Source organism: Salminus brasiliensis, chromosome 2 (genome assembly GCF_030463535.1).
Source record: "Salminus brasiliensis chromosome 2, fSalBra1.hap2, whole genome shotgun sequence".
Classification (NCBI taxonomy): Eukaryota; Metazoa; Chordata; class Actinopteri; order Characiformes; family Bryconidae; genus Salminus; species Salminus brasiliensis.
This window is the reverse complement of record NC_132879.1, coordinates 45,888,886-45,908,462: the sequence shown is the minus strand read 5'-3', so window position 1 is coordinate 45,908,462 and position 19,577 is coordinate 45,888,886. Positions and strand designations below refer to the sequence as shown.

Below are 19,577 nucleotides of genomic sequence, written 5' to 3'. Positions count from 1 at the left end.
TAATTGTTTTCTGAATTTTGGACTTGACAGTAAAAAAGACTTGACTTATTTACAGTAGAGGTGACAAATTTACATATTGAACAGTACACTACAGTGCCATGCATCCATTTACCTCCCTATCCACTTATATCTTGCTGGTCAGGGTTGCAGTGGATCCGCAGCCTACCCAGGATCATTGGGTGCAGGAGAGGCAGGAATGCCCCCCGTGATAGGGTGCCAGTCCATTGCAGAGTGCCATACAGTGTGCCAGCTTTTTATAAAACTACACTCTTAGCAAAAACAGTTATATATAATACTGAAAAGTGCTCTTTGTCTCAGAATGGTAATGGTGGGTAGGGCCATTTTAAAAAGGTTTTCCACCAGTCTCAAGAAACCTGTAGCCAAGCAAAGAGGTATTTAAGCACTCAATTGTGTGTGATGGTATGGTTCTATACAGGACCATTGCTTTTACCAAAGAACCCTTAAAGAACACTTTTAAGAGTGGATAATAGGCATGTAATAGGTGTAACAACCAGTAGCAGTTCTAACGCTGTACGTTTCTCTAGAAAGATCTCCGATCTCATTTAATGACTCAGAAATGTAGAAACATCTGTAGAATTTCATATAAGGATATAATAACAAGTGTCAGACCTGGCATATTTGAGTATGCCAGCTGCTTTTTATGGTGATAAATGTTTAAACTGAAATGCTCTAATGGTTATCTCTTATATATAAGAGAGATATACGCTTTGTTTTTTACTACAGTGATATTTAATATTTAGTACTTCCATAAGCAATGCTGATATGCATTAAAGCATACAAACTACAGACTGTAAATCACACAGTACTTTGTAAATACAGCGTATGTATTGAGATGAGATCATGTCCTATTTACTTCACTTTAAAGTATTTCACATTAAGGATTCCTTACTTCCTCACTCCCCATCATGAAGCTCTGAGCAGGAAACTCTCCTGACATGTCTCCAAAATATATAAAAATTAATTTGTGTACATATTTATTTACTTGTAGATGATCACAGAATGATTTCCTTGGTTAAGAAAATACAGAGGGTTTCTCTTCAGGAACAAGAGTCTTGGGACAGACAAAAAAAAAGGAAAAAAAAAAAGGAAAGACAGAATTCATGTCTGAAGTATAACCACATCATCTGTTAAACATGGTGGAGGCACTGTTAAGGCATGGGCATGTATTACTGCTAATGGAACTGGATCACTGGTGTATTTTGACGATGTCCATGCTGATTTAAGTAGTAAGACAGAGCTATACTTTCTGCACAGACTCAGTCAGATGTTGCAGAACTGGACATCGCTTCACAGTACAGTCGGATAACGATACAAAGCATATCTTAAAAGAAACTTATGCAGGAGCAGGAGAGTGGGCCACAAACAAGCAGCCATTGAAGGGGGCTGGAGTAAAGGCAGTCATTGGCTGCAAAGAATTTGCATCGACATATTATAAGTATTCCTTTTACCCTGCTTTTAAAAATGGAGTGACGCTTGTAACGCTTAAAGCTGAAAGTCTCATCTTGGCTGCTTCATTGAGCACCTATTGAGGTGGTGTACTGAGGAAAAACTACAAAATAATTTGTCACTGACACTGTCTGAATACTTATGGACCTGACTATTTCTAGGTTCTATATCAGGTGCACTCGCTTGGCAAACAGTAGCAAGGGCCTCTTTTCAAATGCAGTTATTTTTATGGGATTGTAGGGAATTTACCACATCGCGGTGAGATGGTGCAATCTTCATAATGTTCAAAGCATTCCTCAGGTGAGGACAGACATTTCTACAGGTGTCTGTGCTTCTGTGCCACTTGCCAGTGTGTGCGCTGGCAGGCCACAAGGTACAGTGTATGTTGTACTGTGTTAGGGATCACATGTCCTATAGGAGCCCAGCGGAGGTTATTGTTTTTACGCATGGAAGCCCTGGAAGGGGCCGACTATAAATAAACCACTTTGTTGATTGTATAGTGGGAGACTGCTTCTAATTCCTCAGAGTCTCTGTACTGTGATTGACCTTTCAAGACCAGACTGTCCACCTCTAATGCAATTTATGCAATCCAGCTCCATTCAGCCCACTTTCCTCTCCAAGCATTTGTTCTGTGTTGGTAATGGCAGCACTCAAGCAGTGTGCTTACAGCAATATTCAGCTGGATGAAAAGTCTAAAGATGTTTGGTGTCCAAAGTGGTCTTGGCGCTATGAAGCTAATGCAGCTAACATCTAATGGATGCATGTATATCTGGCTATGCTCATACCCCAGTAGTTAGCAATATAAAAAACACAGATGACAATCCCATGCTCTAACAGTTATGTATTTATTATTATTTGCTATTATATCCTCATTAGTTGTATTCTAGAGATTCACGTCCACAGACAGGATGTAGATAGACAACTGTTGTGAGTTTCTCATTTTTAGCCTGCTGAACTAGTCGTTAGCATCGTTGCTGCATGTAGGTAGAGCTGCTTTGCTAAGGGAACGATGTTACTGTGATCTGTGGTATGTGTAGGAAGACATTTTGGTTTTCACTGTTCATTTTACAGCTACAGACTCACTCACACCGGCTTATGTGTCACTGACCACAGCTTGCACTGCCTCTATTTAAAAGCATGTGCAATACATCACACATGCATCATGGCAAAATGAGCATGTGTGTGTGTGTGTATATGGAGCAAGAAGGAATTCACACCAAGGAGGGACTAATTGGGGGGGGGGGGGGTGCGCGAGAGTGTAAAATGTTTCGAAACTTCAGCTTTGGCCCCCTTCTGCTGATCCACGATCTATCTATCTATCTATCTATCTATCTTTATGTCTATCTATCTATCTATCTATCTATCTATCTATCTATCTATATGTCTATCTATCTATCTATCTATCTATGTATCTATCTATCTATATGTCTATCTATCTATCTATCTATCTATCTATATGTCTATCTATCTATCTATCTATCTTTATGTCTATCTATCTATCTATCTATCTATCTATCTATCTATATGTCTATCTATCTATCTATCTATCTATCTATCTATCTTTATGTCTATCTATCTATCTATCTATCTAGACATATATCTATCTATCTATCTATCTATCTATCTATCTATCTATCTATATGTCTATCTATCTATCTATCTATCTATCTATCTATATGTCTATCTATCTATCTATCTATCTTTATGTCTATCTATCTATCTATCTATCTAGACATATATCTATCTATCTATCTATCTATCTATCTATCTATCTATCTATCTATATGTCTATCTATCTATCTATCTATCTATATGTCTATCTATCTATCTATCTATCTATCTATCTATCTATCTATCTATCTATATGTCTGTCTGCCTATCTATCTATATGTCTATCTATCTATCTATCTATCTATATGTCTGTCTGTCTATCTATCTATCTATCTATCTATCTATCTGTCTATCTATCTATCTATCTATCTATCTATCTATCTATATGTCTGTCTGCCTATCTATCTATATGTCTATCTATCTATCTATCTATCTATATGTCTGTCTGTCTATCTATCTATCTATCTATCTGTCTATCTGTCTATCTATCTATCTATCTATCTGTCTATATGTCTATCTATCTATCTATCTATCTATCTATCTATCTATATGTCTATCTATCTATCTATATGTCTATCTGTCTGTCTATCTATCTATCAATATGTGTGTCTGTCAGTCTATCTATCTGTCTGTCTGTCAGTCAGTCTGTCTATCTATATGTCTGTCTGTCTGTCAGTCTATCTATCTTATACTCTAATTTAAACTCGCAATACTAATTTTTTTAATACAAAAAAAAAATCCAAATCCAAAGCAATCCTTAACCAATCCTAAACCAACCCTTAACCAATCCAAATTGTGTTCTGAATGCAGTTTTCACACTTGCTGTTCATTCGTGGCCATCTTTGCAATGTTAGCAATTAGTTCCAATCACACAAGACCAGGCCTCTACCTCTATGAATGGGGAAAGACCAAAACATTTGAAGCTGATTGTCATGTTGTATATTTGCATATTGTATATATGTATTAAATCTCTGATCAAATCTGACAAAAACCTCATGAATAGCATTTTTCATCTTGTTCTGGCAAGACTTGATCCATTGACAGATATATTTCCAGCAGAAGCCGGAGTCATTTATAAGACTTACAGTTTAACTGAGGTTTCCTGTGCCCATAACATCCATAATCCGTAATCCGTAATCATAACATTCATACTATGATGCACAAACATACAGCCCTAGTATCCACTAATGATGAGAGTGTCATGGATTGGTAAAATATTCATAAAAAAGCAGTAGTTCACTGAAAGCTCTGAATCTGCATGCTAATATGCTCTATTTTCACCAGTGAAGATGTTGTGAAGGCCTCAGTCAGATGGCCTTTTTTTATGTCAGTAAAAAGCGAAGCAACATACCTTCATAGCATATTTCCTACACACATTTGAGAATACTATTGAATGCATATTTGAAAATGCAGTTTAAGGCAAGTATGTAATGATTCAGTCACGTAGTTTGGACGAGTGTTGGAGTGTTAGCCTCCACGACTTAGCTAAATTAGCCTCACAGGTCCACTTCAGGACACAGGCTGATTTGGGGTAAGGGAAAATTTGTGTAAATTAGATTTTTTCCTATTTAAGCAAAGGAGTGTTTTGCAAGGACACAGAGTTTGCAAAATAAAATGTTCAGCTATCAGTGCAGCTGTTGTGGCATTGAGCCTTTGGCTTGTCAGTCACTGGGGCAGCAGATAAAGGCTCTTTATGAAGCTTAGGGATGCACTGAATGAGTGACTTGCACAGGCTGTCACACTGAGGACGCATGGACTTTTTCCAGCAAGGCCCGAGAGTAGGTTCTTCCAGACAGCCATGCTGACGGCTGGTGCTGTCAGGTGATCCCAATGCGCATCTCTCCGGAGACACGTACTTTCACAAGCTCTCCTCTGCCTGTGAGGAGGAAAAAAGTCTCTTTTTTCTCCGTCAGACCTCCTAAGTACATATTTATTTCTCTTAAACTGTGTACCCAGGGTATTTTCAACATTCAGGATAGCCTGAACCATTTTGGCCTTCTGCTAAAACTGCGGTTTCTGGTTTCCAGCGAATCTCCCAACCTGCACAAACAGAGGTTTGTTTAAAATACCTGCTTTGGGATACTGCCACTGAATGGCTCCTCTGTTAGTCTACACCCTGTAAGCTCATTTCAGGGCCTCTCGGTTCCTGGCCTTCACCTCGGAGAAACTGTCCTGTTTGATCCTTTGTATCAGCGGCTCCATTTAAAAGCATATAATTACTACATGAGGATTATTTTCGGTTGTGAGTTTAAGTGTGTGATTAGTGGGGCTGCAGGTTAATAGAACGTAAAGACATATCATGCATTTATTGTTGGACTGAACGTGAATACTGGTTTCACAGCGTCAGATGTTATAGGTGCTTCCTAAAGGCAAGGAAGAAACTTCTTCATTTTTAATGTAAGTTATCATAAAATGTTCAGAAAATGGAAAAGACAATTGGTGTGTCATGTTCAGAACTAAGGCTTTCACTATTAACTATACAGGTGACAGAGTAATCTGCCAATTATTTTTATGGTCATTTGTCTATTTGTAATTGCCCAGTCAACCAGCCCTGTGGGGCTCACATGGGTGGAACGTGGGCTAGATGGGTTCCAGGTGGGCTCCAGGTGGATATGGGCTCTGAGTTGGTTTGTACACATTTGTTACTGGGACCCAGTTGCACTCCCTAAATGAGCCCCATCGTTACAGCCCACCTTAATCTCACATGGGTCCCATCTAGGCCCCATATGCAGTGTAAAACCCAGATGGGACCCATGTTTAACCCTTCCTGGTCCCAATACTGACCATAGTGGGCATCCCTATGTGAGGCCGACGTGGAACCTGAGAACAAAACTTTCTCTTGACCTTCTGGGCTACCCATATAGGCCTTAGTGTGTAGTAGGCCTTGAAGTGTTAAGGGGTTAAAGCAGAGCTATGCGTATTTTATTCCTTTCCCTGCTCCTACACACCTAAAACATTGGTAATTAGCGAGTGAGTTGAATCAGGTGGGAAACACTACACTCTTCAGTGGGCCCCTGCAGCTTTGCGATTGAAAAACACAGTCATAAATCTTTAGTTCCTTTAACAGTTCAGTTCAGCTCAGTTCCTTCGACAGTGTGGATGTGATCATCTTAAGCAATGCTCATAATTGGTCACACAGTTCAGTTTTACCATCCTAGTAGCCAAACTCACAAATACCACACAAACTTAAGAAGCTCCAGAGGAATGCTGGAGCTTTGGCGTCAGAGAGGCCTGCCGCTTTTATCGAGTTACTCTGCTGCTCCCTGTTCCTAATCACTGCAGACACTGTTACAGGTGGACATTTCTCAAAACAGCCCCCCTGCTCTCCGGCACGCATACCATGAATTCATAAACCCTGCCGGATTATCTTTAGACGATTAAAGACGTTTTTTGTTTTTTTTCTTCCTGCGGTTACTCATCCTAGAAGAATTCATTCTCGGCCTCTCGGAGCGTAACATGCAGCTTGCCCACCATATTTGTCACTGTTGACTCAATTATGCAGAAATAGCCCAAACTAGAATACGCTGACCACACTAGTACAAAACGAGAAGGGTCCATTCGAGGACACCGTACGCCACTGAATATGGCCTTTGATAAGATGGTACTGAAGCCTAATTCTACTGGCCCGAGCAGTGGCTCCAAAATGTCACTATTATCCTCCGCAAAGTTGCTCGAGAGACTACACTGGGTTTATTTGACTGGGTTTCACATTTGGAAGAAGAGTGCTTGTTTTTCGCCCTACCAATCTAGTGCACTCTCGTGAGAGGCTTGAAAGAAAAAAAATGAATAGCACGTTTGTTTGTCCGCCTGCTGGCTTTTGGTAGTGCCCAGAATTTATTCAAAGGCGTCAATTTTTCCTGCTATTTCTTTCCGAGAGACTCCCGCTCACTTTCCTGCGAATCCTTCTTAGACAGGACAGAAACGTTTGAGGAAGAAAAGGACCGAGGGAGCCCAGCTTTTCCTACTCAACATGTCAACAGCACGGGCACGGGCAGAACTGCAGGTAGGCCCTAGCCTTTTCTTCACTCTCCAGAACAGAGCCTTCCCTTACCCCACCTCAGACTCTCTCTCTCCCTCTCTCTCACTGTCTCTTTTCTCTGTCTGTCTCTCCCCGTCTCTCTCTCTCTTTGTTTTGACAGTGGGGTGCAGTATGTTCTATGTGTTTGGGAGGAGCTGATCAGTGAGCTTTTGACTGCTTTTCAAGTCACCTTTTCTTCTCATGCCATGTACATCCATCAAACATTCATTAGAGACACCCTGCAAAGAAGGGTGCGGACCTTTAATGTACTTCCAGATCAACAAAGCATTCGCCCAAATGGTTCATTAGATCAGGAATATGGTCGGAGCACTCTCACTGGTGGCCTGATCTTCCAGAAAGGTGCTTAAAAACGGTTTGTTAGAGCAATACCATAGAAGCACCACCCTAATGAACCTAATGTCTGAGTGTGAAGAACATCGAACGAACCTCCACACATCATAAACCAATTAAAGACCTTCTCTAGAACTGTGTGTCTGAGCCAAGAACCGAAGTTAGAGACGGGCAACCATGTATGGGCACTCTGCTGTGAACCTAAAGAACGCAGTCTGTCACAGTACGTCTTATGCCAGGTACAGCGCGGCCTGGTGTATTTCAAGCCGCTGTTTCAAGCAGACCATTTTGATGTGGACTGGGTAAGGACTAGCTGAAGGGCCTAAAGATATGATCCATTCTACAGCACCATGACACAGGTCTTGTAAATAGGAAAAAAACAGTTTATAAGGTGACATAGAAAGTCCTAAACAACTGATCATGTTTGATCATGTAAATGATGACCAACTGATAATCATTTACTGCTTCTCCAAGCTCTTTACCCATCCCAACACATTCAATGGCTAATAAGGGTTTTTTTCATAGAGAGGCCATGCTGTAGATCCAAGCACAGCAGTCACAGCTAGCAGAACGTGTTATAGGAAAGTTCAGCAGTTCCAGGAAGGTTAGCCTGGCATGTTCTAGGAATCTTCTGAAAATGGGTGGCGTAACAATGGTTTGCAGAACACCGTTATTAGAACATTTCCTACACAACATTTCCAGTGAGACACAAACTTTACATTATGGAAACATCGGAAGTGAAGGGAACTAATAAAAACTAAAAATACAATAAATAAAATGCAATACAATCAAAACATTGATAAAAGACACACTGATAACACTCACCGATGAATAATGCTTAATGAATGTGTGATTGTGAATGTGTCACAATATGACAGACAGTTTTTAAAAGCCCATATTCAATTGAAAGAAGAAACAAAGCAATGTATAAAATGAACAAATAAATAAATAATTAAGAGAAAATAAAATAAAGATCGCTCTAGGAACGTACAGAAACAGACTGAACATTTTAAGAACCAAAAGCTGTGACATTCAGAACCTTTAATGGAATGTTCTACTAACCAAAACGTTCTGGCTGGGGTACAGATTCATTAAACTCAGCGGTAACTGTGCTACACTACACAAAAAGTGTGGCATGGTAGTAAAGGGAACCAAAGGAAGTTAAAATCTCTAAATCAGAGCTGTGGATTTAAAAAAGTAAATATGATAAACCAGAGGTATAAAATAAGCAGTGGAACAATATAAATAACTATCTAGTAAATGAAGAATAGCAATGTAGTACCTGCCACTGCCAGTGTTCTGTTACGGATATCTAATGGCATATTCCACCCACATGGCAACTCTGTATGTTTCTTATGAACAAGCAAAGGGTAGCAGTACATCCGGCAGTGCATTTTATGAATATGGCTTTAATGCCTGAAAGATTCTTTGCTTCAAACATGGCTATTCATTCTCTAAAGAGCCAGGACAACACAACAGTAATGAGAATGGTGTTTCAGGAAAACATATGCCTTACATAATTCTTTCAATGACGTTTATAATTCAACTGTCCTGAACAGAAAGACAAGGATATTAGAACAACATTCCTCCGTTTCCTAAATTCCTGAAATACCATTCCCGTTATTGGCTGTTAGTCTGGCTATTCAAACTGCAAATGGTCATAGCTGAATGAAAAGACTCGTTTAGGAGGTAGAAGAGTTTATCCCTGCCTGGGAAAGAACGCTGTGTGTTACTAATGAGAGCCTTTAGGTAAGACTACTACATGCTACCTTTGTCTATCTCTGTAACATGATTTATTTGTTAGTCGCTCTCGATTAAAACATCTACCAAATGTCAGTGTCATTGTAGCACAATTGATTGCTATTATTACATGCTTCATGACTTTTCCCAGTAATCACAGCTGTTCAGGTCATGCCAAAAATAGGCCTAAATTAAATTCCTCACATACTCAAACCTCTATATCGATAGGTCTTTCAGCCACCTGATATATGTTCAAATGGAAGCATTATTCCAACTGCATTCTGCATGGGTGATGATCTGCTGATGTCCATCACGTGCCATGACGACAGTGTAACACTCAGCAACAACTGTGACAGCTGAGAGATTAGATGTGAGATGGTATGGGTCTGGCTGCTGACAGAGAGGAGGTCATGCTAGTCTTAGAGAAGCTGGAAATGGATTCAGGAAGGCTAATGCTTCATGTGTTTAAGATACATGAGTCAGCACTAGAGTCTTTTTCGCTAATCCCAGTCTAACCCCCAAATATTGACCTCCCCCACCCCCACTCTAACTACTGATACGCTGAACGGAACCCCCCTTCTGCTCCATTAACCCACAATAGGCTGAAGACAGAGCTGTTCGAATTTAAAGCTTTAATTTGCTGCAAAGAACATCATACCCTGGAAGAAGAGTCACATAATGCCAGGCTGATTTGATTCTGCTGGATTAAAAAAGAAAGATAAAGCAACAGTTGTTCAGCCAAGATACGTTCAGTTTCTGTAGTTTGGTTCTTTAGTTTTGCTCTAGAGCTGTGAGCTAGTATTGGAAGTTCATATAGGTGCATCATCAGCCCTAAACCACATTGTGTTGTCAGGTGATCTCAAATATACTTCCTAATGTGGTTCATGACACTGTGACATGACCATTGAGGATATTGTGTGGCTAAGAGAAGTAGCAGCTGCCTTAGAGACATATAGAATGAATTGTCTTCAATTTTGGGGGGGGGGGGGGGTTTCCATATGTCATCTCAATTTTGTAGTTTCTTAAGGGCTAGGACTTAGTTTGGAAGTTTTCTGGGCATATATATATATATATATATATATATATATATATATATATATATATATATATATATATATGTGTGTGTGTGTGTGTGTATATATATACATTATGTATATATATACACACACACACACTGTATAGACCTGATCGTCTTCCCAGCCTGGTGCAGGTCTACAATTTTGTTTCTGGTGTCTTTCGACAGCTCTTTGGTCTTCACCATAGTGGAGTTTGGAGTGTGACTGTTTGAGGTTGTGGGCAGGTGTCTTTTATACTGTTAACGAGTTCAAACAGGTAATGAGTGGAGGACAGAGAAGCCTCTTAAAGAAGAAGTTACAGGTCTGTGACAGCCAGAAATCTTGCTTGTTTGTAGGTGACCAAATACTTATTTTCCTATTTTCCACCATTATTTGCAAATAAATTCTTTAAAAAACAGACAATGTGATTTTCAGAATTCCTCTCTCATTTTTTTAAGTGGGAGAACTTGCACAATTAGTGACTGACTAAATACTTTTTTCCCCACTGTATATATATATACAAATAAAACAACAAATAAAAATAAATTATATATATATATATATATAATTTATTTTTATTTGTTGTTGTTGTTTTCCATTTGTTCATTTGTTACAGGCGCATTTCCAAATATAATTAATAATGTTGTTCACAGTTACAGGTTATGTGTCAGTTTGATCCGTGTTTTTACATTGATGTACTTTATTTATTGTATTTTTAGAATTGGAAATGTTACATATGTTTCTATTAAGGTCGTTTTGATCTAACTGGCAATCTACTAATAACATTGTGATACAAACCATTTGTCCATCATACATTTCAGAATGTTCCTGGAACATTAGGCTATTTCTGTAACGTTACAGGCTAGCCTTCCTGGGACCTCTTAAAAACACTGCTGGATGTACCTCTAAAGGAAGTGCTGGGAGGGTGAAGGCTAAAATGTTGTGGAGATGTGGAGATTTGTGGAGGATTTGTGATTATTATTTCTGATGTGTCCACCAATGCAGCATACAGCAGTTCAGCCCTATCTACTGTATTCATTTTAATGTTATAATGTTGAATAGTGAGATGACTTTTTGAATGATGCAAGTTACAGGGCAGCCAATCAGAACAGGGTTCAGAGTTCATTTGCATATATCAAAATGTTTTTGTAATTTATTGGCATAAAGAGATGGAAAAGGTTTAAAGGAAAAAGGTTTACATGTTTGATTATGGCTGGTGCCTAAACTCACATGGATAGTATATTGATATTATAGACCTAATAAGTGTACCTCACCATAAAAAAGAATGGAAGAAATGGGTTCTTTAACCCCTTATAGGCTTATTACACACTAAGGTGTATTACTTAGTACCTACAGGAACTTCTGTACAAACTGGTGGGGCTATTCATTGGTAATAGAAGTTTGTAATAACACTTTCAGCCAGCCAGCGGTCATTTGACTGTTTAAGGGGTTAAAGCCCAAAGGACTAGACAGGGTTACAAAAGGCAGAAATTCCATACCAGTGCAAAATTTTATTGGTATGTTATTTTTAAATCTATTTTTATAAATAACCCAGTGCCAACACATGGCTTAAGCTCCCATTACGTGATGGCTATGTTATCCAGGTAGCTTTAGTGCAAATCTAAAGAAACATCAAATGACAATGTGTAAATCCTATTTCTGGCTGAACAATTGCTATGAGCTAAGAGGAAATTTGACTTGTTCTTACATGTAAATGGTTTTTAAAGAACATGAGCATAATGAAGCTTTGGGTTTTTACTCTTTACTCTTTACTCTACTGTTTGAGGGCTAGTCTTACCCTGGGGTGTCTCGAGATCTGACAAGCTTTAAAAAAAACTTCACTCAAAAATATTAGCGCTGCTAATCATGCATTAAAAAATGATGTAAATAAGATCATGTCAGCCAGTCCCCTCTAGCCAACACTCTTAGCTACACTGACGTTTTCCCTAAATCCTCCCCAGCATTGCGGCAAGTCTCTCACTTCTTTCCCGAATTCCCTGCAGCCTTTTCTTGTCTCCTGCAGGGCTGCTGAAACATTCCAAGCGGCTCTGTGAAGTACAGGGCAGTGACAGTTGCTTCTGGGAACTGCCAGCTAAGCGGGGCCACCACTGGCACCTTAGTGCCACTTTGGCCCTTTTCTGTTGTGGGCTATACAGCCTGACCTGGCATTTCTCATACCAGTGTTAAACTTTTCAGGCCTAGTACAGCCACATCACTAATTTCCCCGGCCTCTGCTTCTCTCCTGTGTTTCAAACTATTTGCTGACTGCTGTCGATCTGCCGAGGGCTATGAACTAGCGTTGTGTCATCAGCCCCTGTGAGGTAGGCTTTGTTTTCGTTCAGGAGATCTTTCATGGAAATTCATAGGATGTGTGAATTTGTTTGGCCAGCAGAGCTGGATCCTGTCTCATAGTGCTGTGCTGCTGCTGCACAACCAGTTACAGTTAGCATAGCATTACGAAGGGGGATGTTGAAGGAAATGAGAGTTTCCAGATGTGTCCAATTTTTTGTTACACTGTCCTTTCTGGAGGCCAAACAATGAGCAGGATAGCAAAATCTGGTAGAAGTCTGATAGAAGACAAATCTGTCCAAGCCTCCTTTTGACATGTAAATGCATCCCTCTGCACAATGTGACTGCTTTTGGTGTTTTAGGCCCATGTCTAGCTGAGAATAAGGAAGAGGCCAAACACATAATGCATAATGTATCAGTGTTCATCAGTGTGGCGATTGGTAATTAGCATCATTTGCATCGTTAATAACAAAGTGGGTAATGCGTAACCCCGCTGCTCTAATAACAGCATTCCTCCGGCACCAAGATGTTTTGTCACCATGGAGACAACGAGACACAGGATTTCTGCTCTGATTTCCGCAGACCTATTCCCTCACTTTCTCAGAGGGAGTCTGATTTCATGTGTTTTAATGCACAAAGTTCCCCAGCGCCAAAATCGCTGGTGAGAAATTTCAGCGTATGTGTTTCCCCTGCAGTTCGCAATGCACTTGGTGCGTAATCCATGTTTTAAATGAAAGCAATCAGCTTTGATGGTAAAACTGTGGTTACTCCCAGTCTGCATACCAAGCCTCGCCTCCTGTAATTTACAGCTCGTATTCTTTGACCTATTTCTGCATGCTAGCCAAGCCCTAGCACTGTGTCCCACAGCGCAAGGCAATGCTAAACCACAGATTCCAGGGCCGTTTCTTGCTGCAAGCAGTGTAAGCATTACTTAGGACCCCTGAGGGGGTAGTTTAGTGTCACTCATTTTAGCAGAACAATATATTATTAAGACATCACTGATGACTTTAAGCTTCTTTTTTTTGCAGAACCACATCCTACTACAAGTTCTACTTTATGCAGATTAGACAGGACAACATTTAGAGTTGAGTAAGTCTGGCACCAGTAGATTGGCCTACATCATGAGGGATATCTTTGTCTTTTTGTAGTCCATGACTTGTAGTCCATGTTTACAGTTGTTGACAGTGTGGATTGAAGATGTTCGTGATCAGATGTAGGTGACAGTGTTTGGGCAGAAAGGTTTAAAACATTTAAAACTCATGTGGCCCTATTTTACACCCCGCAAAACAGTGCGGCGTTTAAACAGCAATGGTGCTTCCGAATATATCTATGAGGTGTGTTCAGGTAAATTTCTGACGTATTGCTATCTTGGCAACGGAAAACACAGGTGTGCCACTGACTGAAAATGACCTAGGCAGGCGTCAACAGTCAGACGTTCATTGCTATCTTGGCAGTTAATTGTCAACACCAGGGCGTACACCTACATTGAAATAGCAATCCGCCAAAGTCAGACCGCACCTTAAATCTTAAAGGAAATAGCAAGAGATATGCTGATTGGTTAATTGCACGTCTCACCAGAAACATACCCATAAATAATTAAGAGACTTAGTACATGCCTTTCGTGTGTTCCGAGCCATGCAAGGCGTGCTTTTCTTGTTGTTATGATAGCAAAGACACACCGACACGCCCAAATCAAACTGCACAATGCGAGGTTGTTGGCTTGACAAAAGGTCGCATGGTGCTGACTTGCTATGGTCAATAACTCAAATGGACAATAATTAAAACAGGGTAACCCTGAACACGACTGGCACAGCTACCTGGGGATTAGGCGCCTTGCTCAAAGATACCTCAGCTATGAACGTTGTGGCAGTAGAGAGCCCACGTTCTCTCCTGCCTGTGCAGGGGATCGAACTGGCAACATTCCAGTCCCAAGCCCGCTTCTCTACCCTTTTGGCCATGGCTGAATAAAAAAAACACACTAGGGAAAATATGGACCCCCAACAAGGATGTCATTTGTGTCTTCCAAATATTCACAAATAGCACGGGCTGTTTCCTGTTTCATATCATCCACGAAAACATGCTAATAACCCTAAGCAAGGAAGAGTGTGCAACTATGAAAAATGTGAATTTTCAAATGGTGTGAGACGAGGGGTGAAGCAAAGGCCTTGTTTTCTTTAACCTAACTTTGTGCATGCTAGCCAAATGCCTGATCCTATAGGGCAAAACAGCACTAAACCACTGTTCTCATCCATATCATCTGTGTCAGCAAAGGAATAACCCCTAGCAAAGAACAATGTGCGGCTATGAAATGCAGGGGAGAAGCTTCAGAGGGTGTTAAATGAGCAGTGAAGTATGTCTGTAATACTTTTTTTTTCCAGGCAGAGTTTTTTAAATGGACTCCAATGGCCTAAAACTCGCAGAGTGAGTCTTAGATCACTTTTTGGGCTAGAGAATGCAAGGCCGGTCTCCTCGCAGCTGTTACCAATCCTCCTCTGCATGCACCCATCTGGCTTAATGAAATTAAACGGCTTCGCTTTTTCATTCTTGGGCTGTTATTCTAGATTTACGTACTTGAGCTCGAGACCATTTGACTTAAAGGAATCAAATCACGAGTGGGATCACTCCGCCATGCTCTATAATTTACCCCAGTGCTGGAAAAACATGCAGTGTAGGCCTTCGAGAGTGGCAGAGGAAATAAGAAGGCCTATGAAATACGAAACATGAACTGAGGCCTAGTTTCACTGAACTGGAATGAAAAGTTCAGTGTGTCAGCGTGATTTGTATGGATCGGTGACGGGAATAGGTGGCTATATTTTCTGTGTTAGTTTTACTGCGGAATGAGCAAGCAAGCAAGCATTCAGGGGATGCCCTATCACAGGCACGCTCATGGCCCATGCTCCAGAATGGCTGAGATCCAACCACTTTTCCACTATGACATCTTTTAAACATCTTTTTAACTGACAGATCGTTGGCCTGCGTTGTTTTTTTTCACACTGCGCTAAAGCTATGGGAATGTTTCAGTTGAAGGCTGAAAGATAGCAAGCATCAGACAAATGTGAGGCGTGACCCTGGAGACTATGATCCAATGCGGACGTCCATTTTTGGAGCCGACAGGAGGTCAGCGCCAGAGGTCGGAATGGGACGGGGTAAGATATATTTAGATCATATCTCCCTCACCTTCAGATGAATATTTCACCTGTGAGGGGGAAACAAAAAAAACGTCTAATTTGCCCCCCCGGAGGCCCCTCAGCGAGAGAGCATGTGTATGACGCTCTGCAAGCCCACGCAACATGTTGCACCCGGCTGAGAACACAGCAGCCAGCACTCATGCGCCTGCGATAAGCCCTCTGATAGAGCGGTTAAAAAGTAACAGCTGAAAGGAAACTGAAACTTTGAGCCGCCGACATGTGTGACTGCACTGTTCTCAGCTGGCTGCAGAATGTTTTGTCTAAGGTTATCTGCTGACACTGAAACGTCTCCAGCTGAACGGAGCTGGGCCTGGGGTCATGGTACCTAATGGTAACTTTCGAGGCATGGTGACACCGTCAGGACTTGAACTCAAGCCTCGTCTCTAATTGTTGCAATACTGGAAAGTAAGTGTGATTAGGGTTATTTTAGTATGGTTGGCTGTTCAAAAGTGACACATTTCAGTCGACACATCTGCAGCGGACAGTGTGAACAGTATAAAGGGTTGCCCTCTCACAGTGGTGGTGGGGGGGAGACTAGGACATGCTACCAACCTGTCTAGTTTCTGTTAGCTTCAACAGCATAGTTCTAGCAAAACATGGTATTCTGCAAATGTGGAAAAAACATGGGGTTTATTTTATTCATGTGTTTTTTTATAACATTTAATTTTCCAGTTCCAAATCATGAAAAAATGTGCTTAAATAGCAAAAGTGTTTTTTTCTTTAGAAAGGTGTAATTGGATTATTATGCTATAATATTATTATTTTTCAGTGGCATAAAATGGTCTTAAAATGACAATAATATTATTACAATTATTACTGGGACAATTCACCCCCCCCAAACAAAAAATGTCATGTTATCATGACAGGCCTAGGTTGGGCCCTCCACAATGCTGGCGGCTTTGTGGATGCAACATGTGGTGTAAACGTTCATGATGGAAGGGAGAGAGATACTGGTGATCTTCTCAGCTGTTCTCACTATATGCTGTAGGGTCTTACGGTCAGAGGCGTTGCCATTCCTAAACCAGACAGCTGCTCAGGATGCTCTCCACAGTCCCTCCTGTAGACCATGGTATGGATGGCAGGGCGGAGATGAACGTAACTCATTTTCAAAAGGAAGTAGATATGCTGCTGGTCTGCCTTTGCTATGGAGCTGCCGTTGAAGGACCAGGAGAGGTTTTTAGCAATCTGAACACCAAGAAAGCCCACAGCAGAGTCATTATTGGGGGTGATTGCCTCGTAGTAATGAATACATGTAAATGATTATTAGATTCAAGTTCAAGTTCTTTTCTTTTTAACTTTTGAACAACGAGCTGTTAGCCCTGAGCTGTTAGCCCTGAGCTGTTAGCCCTGAGCTGTTTACTCTCAGTACTTGTGTAGGTGAGAATTGTAGCAGTGCTGAGTCCAGCGCTGGAGCATGACCTTATACTGACAGCATGATTGATCACTTCCAGGCCAGCGATTCTCTTCTGTTACATTATTTCTATATACATATACTGCCTCATATCCTGTATTGCTCCAAACACACACACACACACACTCACATTCATGATGGCTGCCCACCACAAGTGGTGGTATGAGTTTCCTGGAGTAAGTGAACAGAGCGGTTGGAACGCGTTGGGCTCTGGGGAACCCGTCTCTTGGCCTCTCCAAGAAAGAGAGGGAAGGAAGGAAAGGCAGTGTGCGCTCTGAAACCAGAGGGGGCTTTGCCATGAAAGACAGGAAAGCCCTGAAGCGATATCCCATGCTGAGATGTCTCATACAGAAGCAAAACCCGATGAGTTGCTGGAGGTCAGCCTGTTAGTTTTCCAATCATAGACAGATGTTTGAGCATGATAATTGGAGAGGTCACCTCCGTACATTACTGGATCAAAGGTACCGGCCCCTTGCTGTTAATCTCTGCTTTTAGATGGAAGGCCTTACTGTACATCTTGTGTGCTGAGTAGCTACTCAACTGGAGTCCGATGCTAATACCCTCTTCCTTTTCAACTAGATCCATGCCCTAGGTGTACACCATTGAAATACAGGAGACTTCAGTGTTATATAACACCCCTTTGTCCAACCATCTCTTTCCCAACTAGATTGTTCGTCTGGTTGAGCACTGAAAGGCTGTTCTCATGACCCCAAACCTTTACTGTTGCACTGGCGCAATGAGGCTAATATATATATATTAATAGGAGTAATGGAAGCTCATATTATATACTCCAAGCATTTGCAATGTTTGTGTAAATGTGTAAATGACCAAATATCTAAATCACTACAGTAGCCATATCAAGTCAAGTAGTTAAGTGATCTGAAACAGCCTTCTGTTTGTTATTTATATAAAGGGGACAGGTTATATCCCTTTCCCACAAGATAACACAGTTCCCTGGGATCTTAATGAAATGTCGAAATACTACAAGGATCAAGCCACACATCACCCTTTTCACCCTGACTTTGAGTATCTTGATTACTTTGAGACCCCATTTACACCTGGTCACTTCATGCAACTTGAGTACCAGGATTATACCTGGATTAGGCCAAGCCACCTACGAATGCCAGTGTAAACACACTCAGACTAATTTAAACCAGATACAAATCCTATAACCCAAACCACTTCAGGAGGTGGTCTGAGATGCATTTGAGCCTCATGTTATAGCAATGTAAACGCATTCGTCAACCAAAACCCCTCCCTGTGCAACCGAAACACCAGTAATTATTGCTGTGCAACGAGCAAATTTGCAATTTGTCCCACTCAGAGATCAGATTTCAGTCTGACTAACCGGAGACACATTTGACTATCAGGTGTAAATGCATGTGGTTAAAATGTTATCATGGACTCCCAACCTAACCATTTTCATTTACTTCACCTTGAGTTCACGTCTCTCGTTCTCTTGCTCTCTCGCTTGTTTGCGCCACATACACAAATCTCTCTCTTTTTGTCTTTCTCTCACTTACGTTTGCCTGCCACACACACACACACACACACACACACACACACACACACACACACACATACACACTAGCTTGCTTTTTCAAGTTATATACACTTTCACATTCTTTACTTCTCTCTCGCTCTCTCTCTCCCTAAGCTGTAAACTGCAGTACATGTCTTTCTGTCTTCAGGGTTCCAGCTACTCATATCAGGTTTGATTGACACTCATAAAGCAGTTTGCATTCCTTTTCTGCTGTCTGCAGTTTTTTTTCTCTTACCCCAAATGTGGTCAGTTAAGAAAAGCATGTTTAGCATCCAAAATTTGCTTCCTTGGTTTTTACTGGATTTTACTAAAGCAGCCAGCGGATAATGGAAGCTTATACTCCACCCATTAGCGCTGTGTAAACTCTATGCTTAAATCATCACACACTGCGGTGCGTTGTTATGTAACCTCAAATAGACCTGCTTATGTGGTTTCTGTCACCATATGACCTACTGTTACACAGTGAAGGCTGTCATAATATTAAAATGGAAGGGCTAAAAAAAAAAACATCTATTAGTAGCCCCCATACTGAAGCATTACATACCGTCAGCTACAGCAATAAAACAAGCTCTAAATGACAGTGCACCGCTGCTAGCATGTCGCTAGCCTAACAATGTGACTCCTATAAGAAACTGGTGTAAATCGAATAAGTACAAGCTTCTTATCTAGGGGGCACTTCACTATGTGCAATATACCGATCAGCCATAACATATATTGAGTAGGTCCTCTTTGTGCCACCACAACTAATCTGACTATCTGAGGCATGAACTCCACAAGACCTCTGAAGGTAGATCCTGTAAGTCCTGCTTTTTACACCTTACCCTCAAGGACTAATTTACACCTTACCCACTTGCTGACTAATATATCCACCCCCACAGATGCCACTGTAGATGAAGGTAATCAG

General features: G+C 41.0%; 1 protein-coding gene across 1 annotated transcript in view; it reads left to right on the top strand.

Moving 5' to 3' along the window:
- Positions 1-6,718: 6,718 nt before the first annotated feature.
- ninj2 (ninjurin 2) overlaps positions 6,719-19,577 on the top strand; it is a 42,027-nt gene continuing 29,168 nt past the window's right edge. Inside the window, exon 1 of the mRNA XM_072673919.1 lies at positions 6,719-7,081. Coding sequence (XP_072530020.1) covers positions 7,049-7,081 — 33 coding nt within the window. The 5' untranslated portion in view covers positions 6,719-7,048. The remainder of the gene's footprint in view (positions 7,082-19,577) is intronic.